Source organism: Rana temporaria, chromosome 2 (genome assembly GCF_905171775.1).
Source record: "Rana temporaria chromosome 2, aRanTem1.1, whole genome shotgun sequence".
Lineage (NCBI taxonomy): Eukaryota > Metazoa > Chordata > Amphibia > Anura > Ranidae > Rana > Rana temporaria.
In genome coordinates, this window is record NC_053490.1 from 298,517,336 (window position 1) to 298,538,799 (window position 21,464).

The 21,464-nt window shown below is 42.1% G+C and overlaps 2 protein-coding genes across 23 annotated transcripts in view; one reads left to right on the forward strand and one right to left on the reverse strand.

The window, feature by feature from the left end:
* EPB41 (erythrocyte membrane protein band 4.1) overlaps positions 1-9,084 on the forward strand; it is a 206,288-nt gene extending 197,204 nt beyond the window's left edge. For all 21 annotated transcript variants that reach the window (XM_040337240.1, XM_040337246.1, XM_040337242.1 and 18 more), the window contains 3 exons: positions 656-736; positions 852-959; positions 7,896-9,084. In XM_040337240.1, coding sequence (XP_040193174.1) covers positions 656-736; positions 852-950 — 180 coding nt within the window. In that variant the 3' untranslated portion in view covers positions 951-959; positions 7,896-9,084. The remainder of the gene's footprint in view (positions 1-655; positions 737-851; positions 960-7,895) is intronic.
* A 4,575-nt stretch (positions 9,085-13,659) lies between these two features.
* TMEM200B (transmembrane protein 200B) lies at positions 13,660-20,133 on the reverse strand. 2 transcript variants are annotated; one of them, XM_040337267.1, is made up of 2 exons: positions 19,867-20,133; positions 13,660-16,465 (listed from the first exon to the last, which is right to left on the reverse strand). In XM_040337267.1, the coding sequence occupies exon 2, from the start codon at positions 16,451-16,453 to the stop codon at positions 15,617-15,619; it is 837 nt and encodes a 278-aa protein (XP_040193201.1). In that variant the 5' UTR covers positions 16,454-16,465; positions 19,867-20,133; the 3' UTR covers positions 13,660-15,616. The 2 variants fall into 2 exon arrangements, with proteins under 2 accessions (XP_040193201.1, XP_040193200.1); XM_040337266.1 differs by having other exon boundaries at positions 19,882-20,132.
* Positions 20,134-21,464: the final 1,331 nt, after the last annotated feature.

The window sequence follows — 21,464 nt, forward strand, 5'->3', positions numbered from 1 at the left end:
CATTGCTATGTACAGCTGATGGCCAGGAGACATAACATAAGCTAGAAGTCACTCAAGTGCCATCTTGCACAGGGCTGTGGATTCTCCTCTGTGACAGTGCTGGTGCTTGGTGATTTGGTCCAGCCATATCACATGCTTCTGCATACCTGAATGTATTGTATAGCTTCTATGGCAGCTAAACTGAGCAGTGTGAATGTAGGAAAGATGAATGTTCTTCTGATGCGGGGTAGCTAAAGCAAACTTTTGCCCATAAAAAGCAAAACCGTTCACATTCTGGAGGAGCTTCTAACTTCATGCCCGCCACCTTTTGGACTGCCTAAAGATATTTAAAGGTTTGATTCCACTGTTAACAAAAGGATCAGACCCTTGGACGCTGACATCCATTATTCTGTGCATGTTGGATGTTCTCCTCCTTACCGTCTAGGAGGCAATAATCCTGTTTCCCAGGTTCTGTTTATTCATCTTTTCATGATTAACTATAGTTAAGAAAATACCAAAATAAATGTTCCAGTACACTCTTGCTAGTTGGAATATGCTTGCATTTGCTCTTCATGAGGGTTTTCAAGTGCTGTGAAAAAACACATTTTTGTTATCTTTGCTCTGAACTGTCTTGCAGCCATGTGTCATCTAAATGTGGTTTGCTTGTTTTCTCTAGACTGTGAAAGGTGGTATATCTGAGACTCGAATAGAGAAGAGAATAGTCATCACTGGGGATGGAGACCTGGATCATGACCAGGTAACTGAGTAACACATTGCTGACTTTTTGAGTTAAATATGTGTTTACTAAGTAGACATTAGCAGAAAACAATAAAGTTCCTTCCAGACTGTAATAAAGTATTACATCTCCTCAGGTTTTGGTTCAAGCAATCAAAGAAGCAAAAGAGCAGCATCCCGACATGTCAGTAACCAAAGTGGTGGTTCACCAAGAAACTGAAATAGCAGAGGAATGATCAATACAGGTAAATTGTGCCTACAAATACACACTCTCTCTCTCTCTCTCTCTCTCTCTCTCTCTCTCTTTGTCTGTCTCTCTGTGTCTCTCTCTCTCTCTCTCTCTCTCTCTCTCTCTCTCTCTCTCTCTCTCTCTCTCTCTCTCTCTCTCTCTCTCTGTGTCTGTGTCTCTCTCTCTCTCTCTGTGTCTGTGTCTCTCTCTCTCTCTCTGTGTCTCTCTCTCTCTCTCTCTCTCTCTGTCTGTGTGTGTCTCTCTCTCTCTCTCTCTCTCTCTCTCTTTCTCTCTCTCTCTCTCTCTCTCTCTCTTTTTCTCTCTGTGTGTGTCTCTCTCTCTCTCTCTCTCTCTCTCTCTCTCTCTCTCTCTGTCTCTGTCTCTCCATGTACAGTCTTTAAACGTAAACTCCAGATAATATTTAAATTTACTATATATAAAATATAGTTCAGTGACTTACTGAATGCATTTGCTTATTTTATTTAAAGAGGAACTCCACTTTTGTTAAGAAAAAAATGCCCTCTGCATGTACATTTGCAAGGATTTTAACCACTTGACCACTAGGCACGTAAACCCCCTTAATAACCAGACCAATTTTCAGCTTTCGGTGCTCTCACAATTTGAATGACAATTACTCAGTCATACAACACTGTACCCAAATGAAATTTTCGTCCTTTTTTTCACACAAATAGAGCTTTCTTTTGGTGGTATTTAATCACCGTTGGGTTTTTTATTTTTTGCGCTATAAAAGAAAAAAGACTGAAAATTCTGTAAAAAAAAATATTTTTTCTTTGTTTCTGTTATAAAATTTGGCAAATTTAGTATTTTTTCTTCATTCTTTTGCATAAATGTGAAAGATGAAGTTACGCCGAGTAAATAGATACCCAACATGTCACCCTTCAAAATTGCACACGCTCGTGGAATGGCGCCAAACTTCGCTACTTAAATCCCCATAGACGACGTTGCAGGGTATTGAGGAGTATTTGGGGTATTGTGGGGTATTGCGGAGTATTGCGGAGTATTGCGGAGTATTGTGGGGTATTGTGGGGTATTGCGGAGTATTGTGGGGTATTGTGGGGTATTGCGGAGTATTGTGGGGTATTGCGGAGTATTGTGGGGTATTGCGGAGTATTGTGGGGTATTGCGGAGTATTGTGGGGTATTGCGGAGTATTGTGGGGTATTGCGGAGTATTGTGGGGTATTGCGGAGTATTGTGGGGTATTGCGGAGTATTGTGGGGTATTGCGGGGCATTGCGGAGTATTGTGGGGCATTGCGGAGTATTGCGGGCATTGCAGAGTATTTTGGGGTATTGCAGAGTATTTTGGGGTATTGCACAGTGTGGGGGCATTGCAGAGTATTTTGGGGCATTGCAGAGTGTGGGGGCATTGCAGAGTGTGGGGGCATTGCAGAGTGTGGGGGCATTGCAGAGTGTGGGGGCATTGCAGAGTATGGCTGGTACTGCAGAGTATTGCACAGGGAGGGATGGATGGCTGGATCTGTGACTGCATGTGTCACAGATCCAGCCCGCAGCAGCAGCTGCTGCTGCTTCCGCTCTCTCCCCTCTCCTCTCTCACACTGTACCGTTCGGTACAGAGAGGAGAGGGAGGAACCGGCGTCATCACATGACGCCGGTTTGTTTACTAGTGATCGCTCCGTCATTGGACGGAGCGATCACGTGGTAAACCGCCGCTATCAGCGGCGATTTACCGTGATCCGTGATCAGCCGGGTCCGGAGGACCCGGCGGTCACGGAGACTCCCGTGTGCGCGCCCCACAGGGCGCGCGGGAGCGCGATTCTAGGAGGACGTACATTGACGCCCTCCTAGAGTTAAGCAACCGCCTTGTAGACGTATTTCGTCTATAGGGCGGTTGCTAACTGGTTAACAAACTTTGTTGATTGCTACCTTTTTGTTATTTTGAAGAAAGAGTTGTTTGTCTGTGCCCATGTGAGTGATGATATATACAGTATCTCACAAAAGTCAGTACACCTCTCACATTTTTGTAAAAAATTTATTCTAGCTCTTTATGTGAAAACACTGAAGAAATTACACTTTGCTACAATGTAAAGTAGTGAGTGTACAGCTTGTATAACAGTGTAAATTTGCTGTCACCTCCAAAATAGCTCAACACACAGCCATTATTGTCTAAACCACTAGCAACAAAAATGAGTACACCCCTAAGTGAAATTTGGGCCCAATTAACCTTGAGTTGGGCCACAAAATCCAGCAAGTCTTCTCCAAAGCCCTCTTCCCAATGAAGGGGTGTCCCCGCTTCTAAGGGGAGGGGGAGTCCAGTGCAGTTTTCCTCTGACTGGGTCACAGGCATGTTGGTTTAGTCGGTTTCAAGGGGGTACAAAAAAAAGTTAAAAATTCTACTTGCTTATCGCTTTCTTTTCTCAAATCAGCCAAACCTGTCTATGGTACCAGAGCTCATCTGAGGTATTCATTCTGTACTGGATTTAAAATCCCTCAGTAAGCACTCTCGAGTTCTAAAATTCCAAATGGAATCTGCAACATCGGTCATTTTCCCTTTGAGACAATGGCATGCATAAACATTGAAGATCAGTGGCTGCCACAACACCCCCTACCCATCATGCGGGAGAGGGAACAGGAATCGGAGGTGGTGGGTGCAGGCTCCTGGAAGGTGCCCCTTGCCCCCCTCACTTGCATTATCACATGACCCTGCCTGGACAGGTCGGACACCATACATGTCCAACCAACACCCACCCCAGGACCCGCTTCCTGATTGGCTGGGAGGAGAATCTGGAAGACCATAGCGAATATTAATTTGCTATTGTCACACAACTGGGTGGGCTTTTTTTAAGCCAATTAGAGCCTCTGGCTTTAATAGCGTGCTTCCAAAAAAAACAAAAACATTAAAATCCATGCGTCCAGGACCCTGTATTTAGATTAGGGGGTGCGGTGCCTCATATGGAGCAGCCACCACTGTCCAAGATGTTACCAATCATCCACCTCATCAATGCTTTCTGCAATAAGCAGTGGCAGAAAATCTATTCCAAATTGCTGCCCTATCTTTTGACTTATCCTCCCAGAGTACTCACAAAGGTCCTAGCACCTGTCTTTTTTTTCCCTTCTCATGGCATCCAGGTCACAGTTTATCTGGATGATCTTCTGAAGGGACTCACTTCCCTTCCAGTTGATTGTCCACGGGATAATTCAGATGCTCCAGGCTTTGAGTTGGGTGATCAGTTTCTAAAAAAATTGCTCTCCAGGCTTCACTTCACCTGGAATGCTTAAGTCTGGTCCAGTCGGAATACATCCCAAACAAAGTTTTTTTTTTTTTCCCCAAAAAAGTAAAATCCAATTTCTCAGAGACAGTATTGAGAATTAAAGGGGTTGTAAAGGTTCGGGTTTTTTTTGTTTGTTTGCTTTTTACTGCTTGCCGACCAGCTGCCCCAGGTTGGCTAGACTGCGCGAGTCGCCGTAGGTGTATGTCGGGCTAGTACGTGGCAATCTGTGGGCAGACGCCCAGTGGCCAGCAGGGGAGCCAGTCAATGGGTCTGGTCGATTCGATGGCCACCCGTGATCATTCCCTCCGCAGAGACAGAACGGGGATCTGCCATAGTAACAAAGACAGATCTCCGTTCTGTCAGGGGATCGCACACACATCCTGTCCTTCTGCTATGCAGGAAGACAAATTTGTGTGTTGTCCCAGGCAAAACACACACGCACAGAGTTGGAAACACACTGAGGGGACACAGTTAACCCATTGATCGCCCCAGATGCCCTTCCCTGTCAGTGCCATTAGGACAGTGATGGTGCATATTTGGCCGGACTTGAAGCAAAATGCAGGTATGAGCTGAGAGACTGAGATGCCCACTCCGCCCCATCCACAGCCCAACGCTCCAGTGAGCGAGGAAGGGGCAGAGCAGAGAGCTATGACTGACTGACAGTCAGCGGCTCTTTGCTCAGGGAGCTCTGAGAACCAAGTGATTGGCGGTGTTTGACCGCTCGGCTCTCAGTGTAGGGGGGGGGGCAGATGCACTATCGGACCGATGCTGCAGCCACCTAGGTAAGTATAATTTGGGGGGGGTCCTTTACTTCTCTCTACATCTGTTATTTTTAAACTATTATTAACAGACTGAGCTGTCCAGCAAAAGTAGAAGTTAGAGGGTGGAGACAAACTATTAACATTGATGCTTACAATAGTCCTCTTTTATATAAAACCTTTATCCCAAAAGGAAAATAAGAACTCCCGCTGTAACTGTGTTAGCTAGAGTTTAACATTAAAGTGGTAGTAAAGCCTGTTTTTTTTTTTTTACTTGTACCTACAGGTAAGCCTATAATAAGGCTAGGTACAGTGTATACCTTAAGACTTTACTATCGCTTTAATTTGTTAGTCAAGTCCATCTAAAGATGCTAGTAGATCAAACCCTACCCTGTCCCTGGACTGACAATGTTGCTGTTCATGCTCTTTCATCCAGTGGAGACACCCTAAGACAGGAAGTGTTACTGACCAGATCACCAGGTAAAAATAAAGGAGAAAAAAGCCCAAAATAGACAATGAAAGCAGCCAACACATTTAAGCATTGGTTAGCTTCAATATATTACATTTTTGTTTTTGGGTTTAATACTGTTTTAAGGTTAATGCCTGAAGACTAAGGCGGGCCATAGATGGTGCGATTTGGAACCCCCCCAAATTTAGGACACTGGATATAAACATACACGAGATAACTAAAAAGGCACTGAAAACATGGGACATAGTATATAAAAAAATTGAGAAGGAATATAACTCACCTCTCATAGCACTGAAAAACAATGATTTTTTTGCACCGGGTAAGACACAAGTGGGGGGACATTGGATAAAAAAAGACACCGCACAATTAAGAGACATAATGCGTGAGGGTCACATTAGAACACTGCAGGAGCTAAAACTTGATAAAAATTTAATGGAAATCAATGAGTGGAGGTATCGGCAGCTTAACCATTTTATACAGGGTCTCCCACATCCATTGAGGTCAGGAGACCAGTTGTCAGATCTGGAAAAAATCTGTACTACAGAAACATTTAAAGGTACTGTTTCAAAACTATATAGGATCTTGTCGAAGGCGGGGGAGCTGAGTATTCCTCCATTCATTGAAAAATGGGAAAGGGAACTGGGTACACAGCGGGATAGGACCACAATAGAGAAAATGTTGACTCTGACTCACTCCTCCGCGGTGGATAGCCGCACGGCGGAAATGTGCTTTAAATGCATTGCCGGTTGGTATATGACACTGGATAAATTAAAAAAATTTAAAGAGGGGCAGACAGGGGACTGCTGGAGAGGCTGCAGATCACCAGGAAATATGGCACACCTTTGGTGGGGATGCCCCAAGATAAAAAAGTATTGGGAAAATGTATTGGGTTGCGTGGAAGAGATCACAAAGAAAAAGATAAAGATGGACCCATGGGTCGTTTTATTTCACAGGGGAGAAGAAGGCATTAAAAGGTACAGGGAATCACTGACACCGCACCTCCTGAACGCCGCTAAGAGATTAATCCCTAGAAGGTGGCAAGATCCAGACCCCCCTCAAATGTGGGAATGGATCGATGCGGTCGAAGAAACATACAAAATGGAAGAACTGAAAGAGGGTTTAGAGGGCAATAATATCTTACTAAGCACAAAATGGGAAAACTGGAGGCTTTTCAAGAAAACATGGAGTTACGCAGAAAAGTTAAGGGAAGAAATTTAAAACGCTCCCTTAGAAGAAAACTAGAAAGACTTATAGGTCTGAAGAGAATGTCTGGGGTGAGACACGGGGGGTGGGGGAAGGGGGGGGTAAAAACTTGAAATGGTTGATTTATGATGTTTCTTTTTCTTTTTGTTTGCTCTTTGCAAATGGAGTAATATATGGGTTCATACAGGGTTATTTGTATATGTGCATGATACAATAGCATACGAGGAAAAAAAAAAAAAAAATATATATATATATATAAAAAAAAAAAAAAAAAAAAAGAGGAAGAGAAACCCACATAAAGAAAAGCGACACTAATGATGCGAAACCAAAATAGAGATGCAATGGGCTGGTACGCAGAACATGAGCATAAATATGCACTCTATGAGGTAGAGTCTGAAGTGAAAAAAAAAAAAAAAAATATGGTGCGATTTTTCTTTCCTGCAACCACAGCTTGCAGAAAATAGATTTGCACAATTCTCCCATCAACACAGACAGTGCTGACAGGGGAATCCCTCCTGCCGAGACATTGTATTCTCCCTGTGGAACCGGCCAAGATTCAGACTATCTATAGTTGGCCTAAGCCAGCGTGTCTTCAAGGCTTGCACCACAATATATTTATAAGCCAATAAATGGTATTACCCCAAATTCTATTTTCCGCTATTGTTAACTTTCACTCTGGTTCCTTTTGATGTGTTAAAACAACAACCCAGGGAAAAACTGTCTTTTTTTTTTAATAGCAGCAGAGTGTTGTACCATATTGCCCATATGCTACAACACTTTGCTGCTATTAAAGAGATAATGGTTTTCCATGGGTTGTTGTTTTAATAAAGAAATCCGAGTGAAAGCATTATAACAATAATGTTATAAATGATGCTGGCAAATACTGTTTACAGGTATCACATACATGATAATTCTGAATGGTAGCAGCATTGAAGGAAAAAGGGGGTTTACAAGGTATTCCCTTAGCAAGTTAGAGGAAGCTTATACATTTTTTTATTTTAAGATACAGGAAACCACTTGGAAGGAAGGGTGAGACAGCCAGGCCCCAAATTCTATTGGTATTAATTGTAATATTTGACAGCCAATACAGTTTTTTTAGAATGGGAAGGGAGGTGAGAAATGTATGAAAGCATGTTGTGTTTTTTTTTTGTTTTTTTATAGACTACCTTCTAAAAATGGCATGCTACCCAAGACTTGCCCTGGCTCTACATAAGAAGTGTACTATTGCACATACGTTACTTTGTATTTATCCAGCTTTTTTTATTCCTTCAGGTTTTCATCTCAACCCTGCAATGGGACCACAGAAAAGATGATAGACTTCACAGAAAACCAGCAAGTTTCCTTGCAATGCCCCCACCCCTGGATATATCACTTGGCAAGGGTCATCATAAAGTTCCTGGTTAAACACTGAATTCTCTTCTAAAGCAATACTTACCTTTCTCCCTCAGATTCTTCTAACAAACCTCTACATGGGAGGTTTCCAGACTTGGACAGTTGAACAATTATTTATAAGACTTCAAAATGTCATCACTTCTCATGTAAAGTGTTGTTGCATACTGTGAATGATGAATGTAACTTGTACATCTGGTACACTGGAAATGTCAGTTTAGACACTGTTCACTTGGCTGACCTGTGTGTAAGTTCTTGTCAGCAGTCTTCTCTTTAGTAATGGAGTGAGGGAACGACAGTGTGGTGCTATAGTTTGCAGTCCATGACCTGTGTAGAGAAGTCTGTGTAGAGAAGTTTGTGTATGTCATCTCTGCCTTATTTAGTTCTTGATAATGATGTATCACTGATTTTACACTAGTGTCACCCTGTGTAGGATGCAGTCCAGGTCATCACCTTTAGTTCTCTTTGTGTGGTGTCACCCTAACTTCTGATTCTTTTCTCTGTTATCTTTGTGTCACATTACAGCTAGACACCAAGTTAGGTATCTTCCTTCTGTCTGCTAGAACTGTTTTCTCCGTTTAGAGTTGAACAACATGCCTGCCCCACAAAAATCTTCATTTTAGACCAGCTGAATGAGTCAAGGATGAGAATAAAATATATAAATATCCTGTATTTTTTTTTTTTTTGAGCATTGGGAAGTGTCTAGGTTCCCAAACTTTCACCTGCTTGTACCCTACATAAAGAGGTTACAGGGGTGAGGGTCATTAAACTGAAACAATTACGTGTGAAACCCACTTTTTTTAACCATTTTCTTATATTTGCTATTATTGGATCTCATTCAAAGAAAACAAACAAAAAAAAACCCATAAAGACAGACCTCATGATGTATTATTTTCTACTTTTAAATAATGAAGGATATTTGTAAATGTGGTTTGATTCAATTTTTATATATGCAGATGAATTGTGATAGGTCGTACTTTAGCATATTTTACTGGCTTTTGAGGTGTGAAAAGTACATTTTCATCATGTTGTTGCAAGATTACACATTGAAGTAAATATTTGTAGCTTCTGATATAGTTGTCTTGATTTTTTTCTTTATTTTTTTCTTTGGGTACAACGGAATTCCATGCAAACCACTAAATACACAGATAAAATACATACTTGAACTGATTTGCCTGCCAATGATTAGTATTTTTATCCAGTTCTGAGACATACACAGATCTGCCACACAGCACAGTCCTGACATTTTCTTTGCTACAGTTCAGTTAGACTTGCAGGCCTTGTCCCCCCTGGCAGCCTGTGACAGTGAAAACAGAAGCAGCAGAGTGACAAGTCACCTCTTTGTCACTCTGCTCTCATCTGCTATCAGTATGTTCTTTGCACTGCAGTAGAGCCGATTGGCTTCCTGTGCTGCTTCTTCCTCTCCCTGTCTAAACTCTGCTGTACAGGGGAAGGCAAGAGGGTGATACAAAGCTAAATAGAGGAACTTATGATGGCCATACACAATAGTACATTTTTAGATGAAAGTATTTGTCTGAAAATTCTTTGTACATTCGATTAGACAAATCTTGTTTTAAAATGTCACTTGCTTTTAACATTTACCGTATTTATCGGGGTATAGCGCGCACCCCTGAAGTTGCCCCGAATTCCTGTGGAAAAAAGTTTTTTTGTACTTACAGTTTTGGTGTCTTGCGCGGCGTCCATCGTCGGGTCCAGCGTCCGTCTGCGGCTTTGGGTGTCCTCTTTGTCGGTTCCGGCGTCCTCGTGTCCTCCCCGCTCGTTTCCCGCGCCAAGTTTGAATACTGCGCCGACATATACAGAGCACAGTACACTCGTGTATTGTCGGGCAAGTTCGGCTACTCTCGCGCTGACGTCCTGTACGTCCAGGACGTCAGCGCGAGAGGACCCCGAGACTGCCCGACAATACACGAGTGTACTGCGCCCAGTATATGTCAGCGCAGTATTCAAACTCGGCGCGGGTATCGGTGTATACCGCGCACCCACGATTTTGCCCTGATTTTCAGGGCAAAAAAGTGTGCGGTATACGCCGATAAATACGGTAATTTTAGAATGAATGTGCCGTATATACTCAAGTATAAGCCAAGTTTTTCAGCACATTTTTTGTGCTGAAAATGCCCCCCTCGGCTTATACTCGAGTCACCTTTTTGCGCCTGATCTCCCGGACTTTGGGGACCCGGTACCGGCCAGCCATAGATCCCCTGGACCCCAAACTTAGCACAGATGTAGCCCCGCTCTTCTTCTACAAAGTGTGCACAGTTTGTTGTCTGTAGGACCTACGACTGGGGAGCATCAATTTTTCAAAGCCGGGCACCCCTTCCATAGACTCCCATGTTAAACTTCTAGTCATGGACACAGTGAGGCATGGGCACAGTGAGGCATGCAGATGCACACCCTAGAGTTATACTCGAGTAAATATGTTTTCACAGTTTTTTGTGGAAAAATTAGGTGCCTCGGCTTATATTCAGGTCGGCTTATACTCTAAGTATATATGGTAATTCCTCAATGAAAATGGCATACTCTGTACGAAAATTATTTTGTTTCAGAAATCCTGCTCCTTCCAATTTCCTTGTCACCGTGGTTGAAAAACAAACATTGATTTGACCCCAGAAACAATTAGAAATTTTAAGAAATGCTTTTAAAATGAACATTTTCCGCATGGTAAAATGTCTGTCACCACAGGGACAAAAAGGCGGGGGGGGGGGGGGGCTTGTGAACCATCCTGCCCCTTAGCTAGCTGGCAAGGGGCAGGGTGGTTCTCGAGCCTCGATTCTCTCAGCTGAATCGCACTGCTATTTTGAGACAAGTGGGGCTGCTCTTCATTCTGAATGGCACCTCAACGCATCTCCACCCACAGCACGAGTGCGGGAACTCCATGTTCAAAACGTCCATTCCATTTCCCTGCAGCCACATTTAAAAAAAGAGTGCATGCACTTTTTGTGCGTTTCACGTGGCCCAAGCAAACCCAGGCCGCACTAGTGTGATCTGAGCCTTAAACTGCTTGTTTGGGGGGAAAAAAGATATGTGAATAAATAGTTGCATTCATGTGTGCCTTTTTATATTTGCCTGAAGTTCAGCTTTAGGCCCCTTTCACACCTGTGGACCGTTTGTCCGCTTTTTCATTGTTTACGGATGAAAAAGGGACATACATTGGTCCCCATGGGATAGCGGGTGTCAGCGGATGACATCCGCTGACACCCAATCTCATCAGTGTCTGCTATGCTCCGATTCTGCAGACGGAGGAAATCCTATTTTTCCATCCGTCTGCGGATCGGATGAACACGTACAGATGGGCCGTGTTCATCCGATCCCCCCCATAGGGGAGAGCAGAGATCTGACAGGGCGGTCCCTGCACAGTGTGCGGGGACCGCCCTGTCCTCTGCCAGCTCAGCGGGGATCAGCGGAGCGATCCCCACTGAGCAAGCAGAGGTTCATGGGGCAGATCATCACGGTTCCGTCCCGTGTGAAAGGGCCCTTAAGTAAAATCTAAATGTGGCTGTTTGATTTGTAAAAAGTGGAAGGGAGGAAACTTTGTTTCAGATTGCAGCTGTTGGCTTCAGATAGTAATGAAAGCAAATGCTACACCTTACCTGTTTGTATAACATCATTCTTTCAGGGCAAAAAAACATCAGGAATGTTATTATGTTGCAAGTGGTATACAAAAGCAGATGGGTCTACATGCTACAGTCAGTTGATTGGTCCCAGTGTTGCTAAAAGAGAAATATAGCATCCTCTGTACCCCTGTAGATGTATAGCAAATGAAGAAAGAGAAGAAACTGGGGATGGCTGAAGTTTACTTAAAGTGGATGTAAACCCGATTCATGAAATTTGAGCTGTGCACATATATCTGCAGTTTTATTATCTTTCTTCACAGCACTAAGTCCCGTGGCTTTCTCCTGCTCTGTTCTTCTGTTATCGGCATAATAACTTCTGTCAAGTTCTCCGTCAACTATGATAAAAGCCAGGCTGAAATTTGTGTTGAGGGAGGTTGCTATAAATAGATTAGCAGAGAGCTTGCCGTGTCACAGGACGGCTCTGCAAGTCTTTACCTGTCTCTGCCTATGTGGAGGAGGGGTGCCTTTCCTCCAATCAGCTGTCTTGGCTGTATGCCCAGACTTCACACGCAGTGCTGAACAGGAATACAAAATCTCCTAACACTATATAAAGCTGAAGACAGCAGACATGCATGTAAAACTTATGTAGGGAGATTTGTTTCATCCCTGTGTATCATCTGAGGCTTTTCACTTCACGGGGAATATATGAGGGTTTACATCCACTTTAAAGAATAACTAAAGGCAAAACTTATTTTTTAGCTTTTGATAGAGTGGAAAATTGGAACACCTGTCAGGTTTTTATTGATGTCTTTGCCAGTTAGAAGATTTAGGCCCCATACATACTATTAGATTTTCTGCAGATTTTTGTCTTCAGATTTACCAAAACCATGTAATATGAGGTCAAACCTTAAAGCCTCGTACACATGATCCAATTTTATGGCCATAATTGTCTGATAATCCGACCATGTGTATGCTCCATCAGACAATGGCTAAATTAACGACAACAAATATTGGCTGTTCATGCTCACCAACTGTCTGGCAATAAATCTGTTGCGTCGGTTTATCCGATCGTGTGTACACAAATCCGCCCAACTAAAATCCAAAGTAAAAACACGCATGCTCAGAAGCAATGCTAAACATCAGACAACAATAGCAGAAGTTGCCCGAAGAGTGGCAGTAAAGAGCTGAAAAAACATGTGGTTTGGTGAATGTTGGCTGAAAATGTTGGGCCGTGTGTATGCAGAACAATTTCACGGCCAACGCCCTTCGGACCAAAATCCACGGAAAAGTCTGATGGAAGTCCGATCGTGTGTACGAGGCTTAAGAATTTCAATTGGTATGCAATCAGGCAGGCCCTTGCACTACATGGTTTTGGTAAATTTGAAGACAAAAATCTACAGAAAATCGAATAGTGTATATGGGGTCTTGGCTGGGTTCAAACTTATGCGTATTTCACCTCGTCCAATTCAGCCCAAAATTCGGCCTGAAATCGGACCTGAAACTGTGAATGGAGACGCACCAGACTCCTGCTGTGAGCCGCTGCGTATTCTAGTGTGAACCCAGACTAACCCTCTCTATTTGTTTCTTTGTTTATCATTGTCTTTGAAAATAATTTTGGGTGTCCCCAGAAAAGTAATAGAGGGGAAATCTTCCAAAGGGGACACTAGTTGTGGTGACCTATGCCCCCAATAAATTCCCTTAGTTTGAAGGGATTCCTTCTTCCTGTTTTGGCTATGGGACAGGAAGTGAAGGTAAATCTCCCCATTGGAACACAGATGCAAAAATAAAACTGACAGGGGTTTAAAACCCTCCCATGTCATGTATTACATATGCTATGTTAATTCAAGGACTTTATACACACAAAACATGGACTTCATGTTGAAAGACTTGTGGATGGACTGATAAATGTACCTTCTTTTTACCCTTTAAGGCAGCTCTGGAATATCCCTTTTTAAGCAAATAAGTAAATGCACTTCCTATTTAAACGTTGCCATTAAAAACACCTCTTTGTGTCTATGATAGATTATAAAGAATTCTGAAAAGATGGTTCAATGGCAGAAAAATGTGGCAGAAAATGCAAATGTAACGCTTTTAATCTCTGGGTTTTATAGTATTAATGGAGACTTCAATGATTCGTAGTTTAATTAGTGGATTATTTGTGTAAACCGAAGCCGCGGAGCCCCCACCTCATTCCAGATCTGTCATAGCGGGTTGCCTTCCTGCCACATGAGGGACATATCATTAGGAATGCTAATTCCTAGTCAAGAGAGAAGAGACCACAGCATAGGCATGTGTTCCAATGTGATAACTGTATAAACAACATCAGCTAGAGTAGCTAATATGATGATTATAGTACACAATTGACCTTTCCTCTATTATTAAATAGTACCACATAAATTGCATATTGTCTTTATTCTGGCACTCGAGCAGTTAAATGCAGCTTTCTTGCTGGATCATTGCGTTGTGTCATCTGCTTCCAATTGTGCCGTTATATATTCTGCTTGCAGAAAATTCCTGTGAAGGAGGGATTGGGAGGGAAGTACACAGAGGAATGTACATGAGTATTTTAGCAGCCTGCTACTATTACATATTCCTGTAGTCTGCCTCCCCTGACATCGCTAGAAACCATCTCTTCTGACACCTAGTTTCATTTTCCATTCACTTCAGCAGTAATCTAATGAAAGGATTTTCTCCAATTTCATTTTTCTGCTGGGTTAAAAAATGTCATCCTTCCTGTAACAGGACAGCATTAGTCTTCTATATTATGATGCAAGGACAGAAATTGATCTTTTCATATTGTGTGTGTTTGTGTTACGTGCCCTACATAAGTTTAACACTGTAAATGACCATTTCAGGGGCCATGTTCCAGTGATTTTAACCTAGATTACGTGGAGGGTTGGGAGTGATAGAGTTAAGGAATTCTTGGGCTTGCACAGAAAGATGATCTCCAGAAATGGGTCTGTGTGGATGGGGAAGTGTGGTTTCCACATCTGGATCCAATCGCCTCCTCCCCAGATGGGCGCCATTCAATTAAATACTTAACTCTCTCGGATGTATCATTAAACTCCTAATATACATTGCTGCCTGAGTAAAAACACTGATACTTTTACCAATGAGTAAACCAAACTCCAAACCACTTTAAAGTAGAATTCCCAGACAACATTCTTTAGTTTTGGATAGAGGGAAGTTTTTATTGTTGTCCCCATTGGGGAGCATTTTTCTCACTTGCTGTCCTAGTATCGTAAAAAAAAATATGTAGGGACATGGCAAGGACACAGACTGCAACAAAAACCTGACAAATGTTCTAACCTAGGGGTGTCCAATGCACAGCCCAAGAAAGTTCAGCATGTCTGTAGGGACACCGTGCAAGCACAGAACCATGGTGGTCTACAAGGACAAGCACCGATAGAGGGATGCCGTGCAGCGGCTCACAATGAGAATCAAGGCACAGGCACCTCTAGAGCGAGTTTGTTATAGCACCGGCAGCAGCTAAGGCAGGGACTACTGATTTCAGTTTGGCCCTCCTTCCAAAACCTCCCCAGAGTCCCCATAGTTGAAATTCACTCCCCATATCTATTGTTCTTTTAATACTAGTATGGCTTTCACATAAAGCCAACAGTACCCCCCCCCCCCCAAAAAAAAAGTTGCAGAAGAAGGAAGATTGTTCAAGGAAACTTATTACTCAGGTACTGTAGGCACATTATCTATATCAGTGATCATTAATTTGTGATCTGCCCAACTTTTTCAGCTATCCTTATTGTTAGTGTATTTTTTGTGTGTCCAAAGCCAATTCCTCTTCTTCCATTGTGACCCAGGAAGGTCAAAAGGTTGGACACCCCTGTTCTAACCCATCTCCACTATACAAAGTGTGTTTCCGTAGCTGTCCTGACTTCCTGTTCCAGTAACCCAACAGAAAGTGGGGTTTACTGGAATTTCACTTTAACATTAAAGTACTTTATATAAAATGTATTAAACCTGACTTTTCTTGGAAAGTGTTGGTCAATTGACAGAAAAATGAAGCTATAGATTGATTTAGGCCACTTCAGGCACAGTCTCTTGGCTGCTTTCTCTAGTTCCATCTAATTCGTTCTCTGTAGTAACAAGTACTTCTGTGCAATTCTCTTCTCCATTCTCCAGCCTTGGCCAGCTTCGACATTTGGTACCCCTGTGGGGTACATTAGCAGCCCCTTCTCTTGCGGTTCTCTCCCCTATGTTCAGCCTGATATCAGAGCTGTAGCACCTTTCATGCTCCTTATGTCTAAGCCTGCCTGCCAGCTGTGGTAAGGATGAAATACATGGATCCGAGTGCAGGCTCACAAGAGATACAGACAAGTCATTTATGGGTGGGCACAAAAGCTGCGCCCTGATTAATATGTTCCTTCTGTTGTCCAGCTCCCCAGAGCTGTCACTCCATGTATTCTGAGCTTGCACTTTAACCCCACTGCTCACAGATATAGCGATGTCTGTAGGTCCTTGTGTAACTATTCTGTTTTGGAGAAGTCTTCTTGTTTCCATATCCCGATTTTCATACAAAAGTGTATTGGCACAAATAAACACAAATAGCCCAAATCCCATTATAACCGGACCAATCAGTTTCATCTTCTCTACAGATTGTCGAGGCTGTGGGGGTGGGATGGATGGTGAAGGGCTGCTAGGTTTGTTGGGCCAGTAGCCAATCACAGCCACGATAAGTCCTATTAAAACAAGAAGAATCCCTAGGAATACAAAAGCTCCAGGCACGGAGCGAAGACGAAGCTGGCCCTTAGGTGGAGCATCAGGTGGTGGAGGGGTAGACCGACATCGCTGGAATAAACCTAGAAAGCGTGGAAAGACATGTACATCCAGGTGATGAGTAGTTAGGCGCTTCATTATGGAAGAGATCTGAAGGGGAAAGAAATTGTTAATGTTAAACATCATATATCGTACAGGCAGCAGGGAATATGGAATGAGAGTTCTGTATGCAGAAAATGGGAATACATTTTTTAATTAAGTTCTGCAAATGGCCCTTATTTTAAGCATATACCGGGACTGGTTTTAGTAGAATATTAGTCCTTAGAGACTTTATGTAGAAATGTACATTGTCTGTAGCAGCTCTTGAATATGTGTTGTCTTTATTCACAAACTGCACCCAGGTGAGCATTGCATAACAAGCCTATGTGGTACACACAACCAAAGCTTTAATAATTGTGTTTCACATACATGGAGAAACATGATTGGAAGTCTAACTAAAGGATCTATATATTGCTCAGATTTGCCTGTAATATAAGGGACAAGCAGCCAATTACATGCATTCAGTCAGCCAGTTCATGGGTCAGTAATTATAAGGATGAGCGAGAAACCTTGGTGCCTTACAGCATCATTTTACCACCTGTCTGTGGGTACGGGGGGGGGGGGGGGTCACCACTGAAACTGGGGGAGATTTACTAAAACTGGAGCACTCAGAATCTGAAGCAGCTGTGCATGGTAGCCAATCAGCTTCTAACTTCAGCTTGTTCCATGTAGCTTTGACAATAAAACCTGGAAGCTGATTGGTTTCTATGCAGAGCCATACCAGATTTTGTACTCTCCAGTACAATAAAACCTTGGTTTTTGCAAGCATAATTCGTTCAAGAAACATGCTTGTAATCCAAAGCACTTGTATATCAAAGAATTTTTTTTACAGGGTATAAAAAAGAAGAAAGGCACCTCTAAGTGTAGCAATAAGTTGCTAAATGTTGTACCTCCATTAAATGTAACCATATTGCTACACTTAGAGGCTCCTCTCTTCTTTTTTACACTCAGTTGTGACACAACGCTACTCTTATATCAAGACATCGCTTGTAAATCAAGGGAAAATTTATTAAAACATTTTGCTTGTTGTGCAAAACGCTCTCAAATCAAGGTTTTACTGTATTAGAAGAAGTATATCTCCCCATGTGACCCCCTGAAAGACTGCTATTTGGTAGACATTTTTCTTTTATACACTAACTTGTAGATTTCATGTGTGTACCGATTATGAACACCCGACAGATATGGCGACTTGTTTTACACATTATTAGTACTATTTTTATGTGAACTAAAAAATAATAATTTCCTGGTCATGCTATGAAACACACTTCTCAGGAGGCCCTTCTGATATTCTATGCCTGGTTGGGTCAAGTTTGGCTTTTCAGTCACTATAAAGCTAGTAACGTGTAAAGCCAAGTGCAGTCTCACTTGATATAATGTTTAATGCCTGAATGGAAGTGGAAGCCAAGTAAATGTTTTGTTTGATCACCACTGGTTTCTCATTTTGCATAAAATATTCCCACACAGAGAAGGCCAGGAAAATCCTAGGACCAGGCCTTATATGGCATTATAATGGGTAGAGGACAGTAACACTGCTTTGTCAAAAGAGTAGAGAGAAAACGGCTAAAGAAATTACATCGGGAAGTAAATATCCCTTCTTCTTGCATCAGGTTCTCAGAGATATCTATTTAAGCGCTTATGAAGAATAACTTACAATGGCTGCCTCCTCTTTTATCTTTCAGATGTATGGCTAGTTGGAGAACTAATGTAAAGGACACCTATACTGAACAAATAACTGGGCAGCACAGTGGCTAGCACTTCAGCCTGGTAGCACTAAAGTTGTCAGTTCAAATCCCACCCACAACACTACCTGCCTGGAGTTTACGTGTTCTGCCTGTGCACGTGTGTTTCCCCTCGTATGCTGATGGGTTAACTAGCTCCTGTCTAAATTGTCCCTAGTATATGAATGTGAGTTTGGGACTTTAGATTGAAAGCTCCTTGACTGATGTGAAAATATATATGTAGACTGATGTGAATATATATATATATATATATATATATATATATATATATATCCCTTTTAAAGTTAGGGTGCGTGTTATACACCGATAAATACGGTATATATATATATATATATATATATATGTAGAGTGCTGTGTAAATTGACAGCCCTGTATAAGTACCTGTAAGAAAAAACTTGGGCTGCCAATGCAGACCTTTCGTTTTGAAAATGTTACTTTTCTGGCTATGATGCTGATCCTATTACTTGTTATAGACCAAGAAACACAGTTTAGGAGCCCTGACTTTACTTGAAGCATGATTGAAGTTAGTAAAAATACTGGATCCCATGAGCCTGAAACAAGCGTTTATACAAGAATGTTAGCAGTGGCAACTTAAAATAAAGGTTATCAATTATCTAGACTTGTGGATGGATAACACAGTCCACCAGCCACTAATAAATGGATTGATAATCTTCTCAAATGGTCTTGAGGACATGTAGACGTTAGTAGCCTAAGGCCGCGTACATATGATCGGTCCATCCGATGAGAACTGTCTGAAGGACCGTTGTCATCGGTTAACTGATGAACCTGACTGATGGTCCGTCGGGCCTACACACCATCGGTTAAAAAAACGATCGTGTCAGAACGCGGTGACGTAAAACACAACGACGTGCTGAAAAAACGAAGTTCAATGCTTCCAAGCATGCGTCGACTTGATTCTGAGCATGCGCGGGTTTTTAACCGATGCTTTTGCATACTAATGATCGTTTTTGACCTATCAGTTAGGCGTCCATCGGTTTAATTTTAAAGCAAGTTCTCATTTTTTTGACTGAAGGTTAAAGAACCTATGGGGCCTACACACGATCGGTTTGGACTGATGAAAACGGTCCTTCAGACCGTTCTCCTCTGGCGATCTTATCGTGTGTAGGCGGCCTAAGGCTGGCTGTACATTACACAATTTTCCTTTAGATTTACCTTCAACTAGTTAGTGCAAGGACCTACCTGATTGCATACAAATTGAACGTGTTTAGGTGTGATCTCATATTATATGGTTTTGGTCAATCTAAAGGAAAATTGTACAAGAAGATTGGAAAATGTATGGCCAGCCTTACAGTGCGGTCTGCCTGTCAGTATACACTGCCGTCTGTACATAAAAATAAAAAAAGTGTATTTCTTGTGGAAAAAAAATTAAATAAAAAAAGTGTAAGGGCCAGTTCACACCAGACGCAGTTCCATGTGCATTTTTTCAGCAAAAAATGCATGCACAGTGTTTTCCATGTATTCCAATGGCTCTAGTTCATACCATGCAGTCTGCACCGGAAACTGACTTCATGGTGTGAACTAGAGCCATTGGAATACATGGAAAACACTGTGCATGCATTTTTAGTGCAGAAAAAATGCACACAAAACTGTACGGAACTGCGTCTGGTGTGAACTGGCCCTTAAGCATAATAAACCCTTCTACGACGCACAGAATAGCTGTGTCTGAAATGTATCTTGTATTCAGTTACTAACCTGTATGGTACATACCTCTGTATATAAAACATCAATATAAAGCAGTCTCTAGAACGGTCTCCTGCTCCACAATCATTTTTGGTAATGGGTCCTTCCTAAATAGCAATTCATTTTTTTCTTCCGAAGTGCTAGAAATGGAATTTCTCCACCATTCTTACACCTGTTCCATAGGAGCTGAGAAACTCTGATAAGCCTGACCTCTGCTTCTTCTCCATTCTTGTACACTTCCTAAGAATGAAACTTTGGGTTAAGAATCTGAGTTTTCTGGAACAGGGAGGAGGCAGGAGATGGGAAAAGGGGAGGAGGGCGTTGTGTTAAAGAGACAGAAGCACACTTTCTGACCCTTCTAAAGCTTCACGGCTAGAAACCCATCTTCCGCAATAAAAGTTCTCCACAATACAAGTCTTTATTAGAGTCATGCATTTAGAAACATGTATTAAAGTATGAGGGGGGGGGGGGGGGTTTCAACAGCTCCAAAGTATTGTGCTGCCTCATATGTTAGTAGCTATATGAACTTTATAGTCACTTTTTGCAGGAATTACCCCTTTACGTTATACGGATAACAGCAATACAGAGATTTTTATTCCTGACTCTTACAATGCTAGTTAATTGGCTTCAATAACTCAGAAGTAAGCAGCGCAAAAAAATACAAAAAAAACGTAACCCCTTACTTCCAAAATGTTTGCCTTGTCAGCTACAAAATATTGAATCTAGAGGGTCACCAGAAGAGGTCATCCTTGGCATCCTCTATGGTTCTCTCATGACTGGAGAATTGGTAAGTAGTTCATATTAAACCTATATTGCTGGTTACAGGAGACGTATCTATTGCCTAAATTAGTATGTGTTGAATCAAAAAAGCTCAAACCAATCAGTGCAATCCACGTGTTTAAAAATATTATCCAAAAATTAAAAATATCAGAAAAAGTAGCCGCTATCACTAAAAGTGCTTTCACTCCACTTAAAAAAAAATTTCGGGTGAACTCCCGCTTTAACATGAGATTGATGCTCATTTTGTGAAGGGGAATCGGGTAGTTTTTTTAAAATCGAAGCAGTACTTACCGTTTTAGAGAGCGATCTTCTCCGGCACTTCCGGGTATGGTCTTCGGACTGGGCGTTCCTATTTGATTGACAGGCTTCCGACGGTCGCATACATCGCGTCATGAGTAGCCGAAAGAAGCCGAACGTCGGTGCGGCTCTATACGGCGCCTGCGCACCGACGTTCGGAAAATCGTGACGCGATGTATGCGACCGTCAGAAGCCTGTCAATCAAATAGGAACGCCCAGTCCCGCAGCCCATACCCGGAAGCGCCGGAGAAGATCGCTCTCTAAAACGGTAAGTACTGCTTCGATTTTAAAAAAACTACCCGATTCCCCTTGACAAAACGAGCATCAATCTAATGTTGAAAATTAAGTTTTTGGGTGAACCTCCACTTTAAGGACAATCATAAGAAACAACAAAACAGTGCTGCTCTACGATATACTGTATACTACAATGTGTATCACAATATATATATATATATATATATATATATATATATATATATATATATATAAATAATGATGATCAAGTGCTTAAAATAATCATAATCTTAGAAACA

Excerpts from the sequence above, each read along its gene's own strand:
- TMEM200B (XM_040337267.1), bottom strand. The coding sequence starts at position 16,453 with ATGAAGCGCCTAACTACTCATCACCTGGATGTACATGTCTTTCCACGC.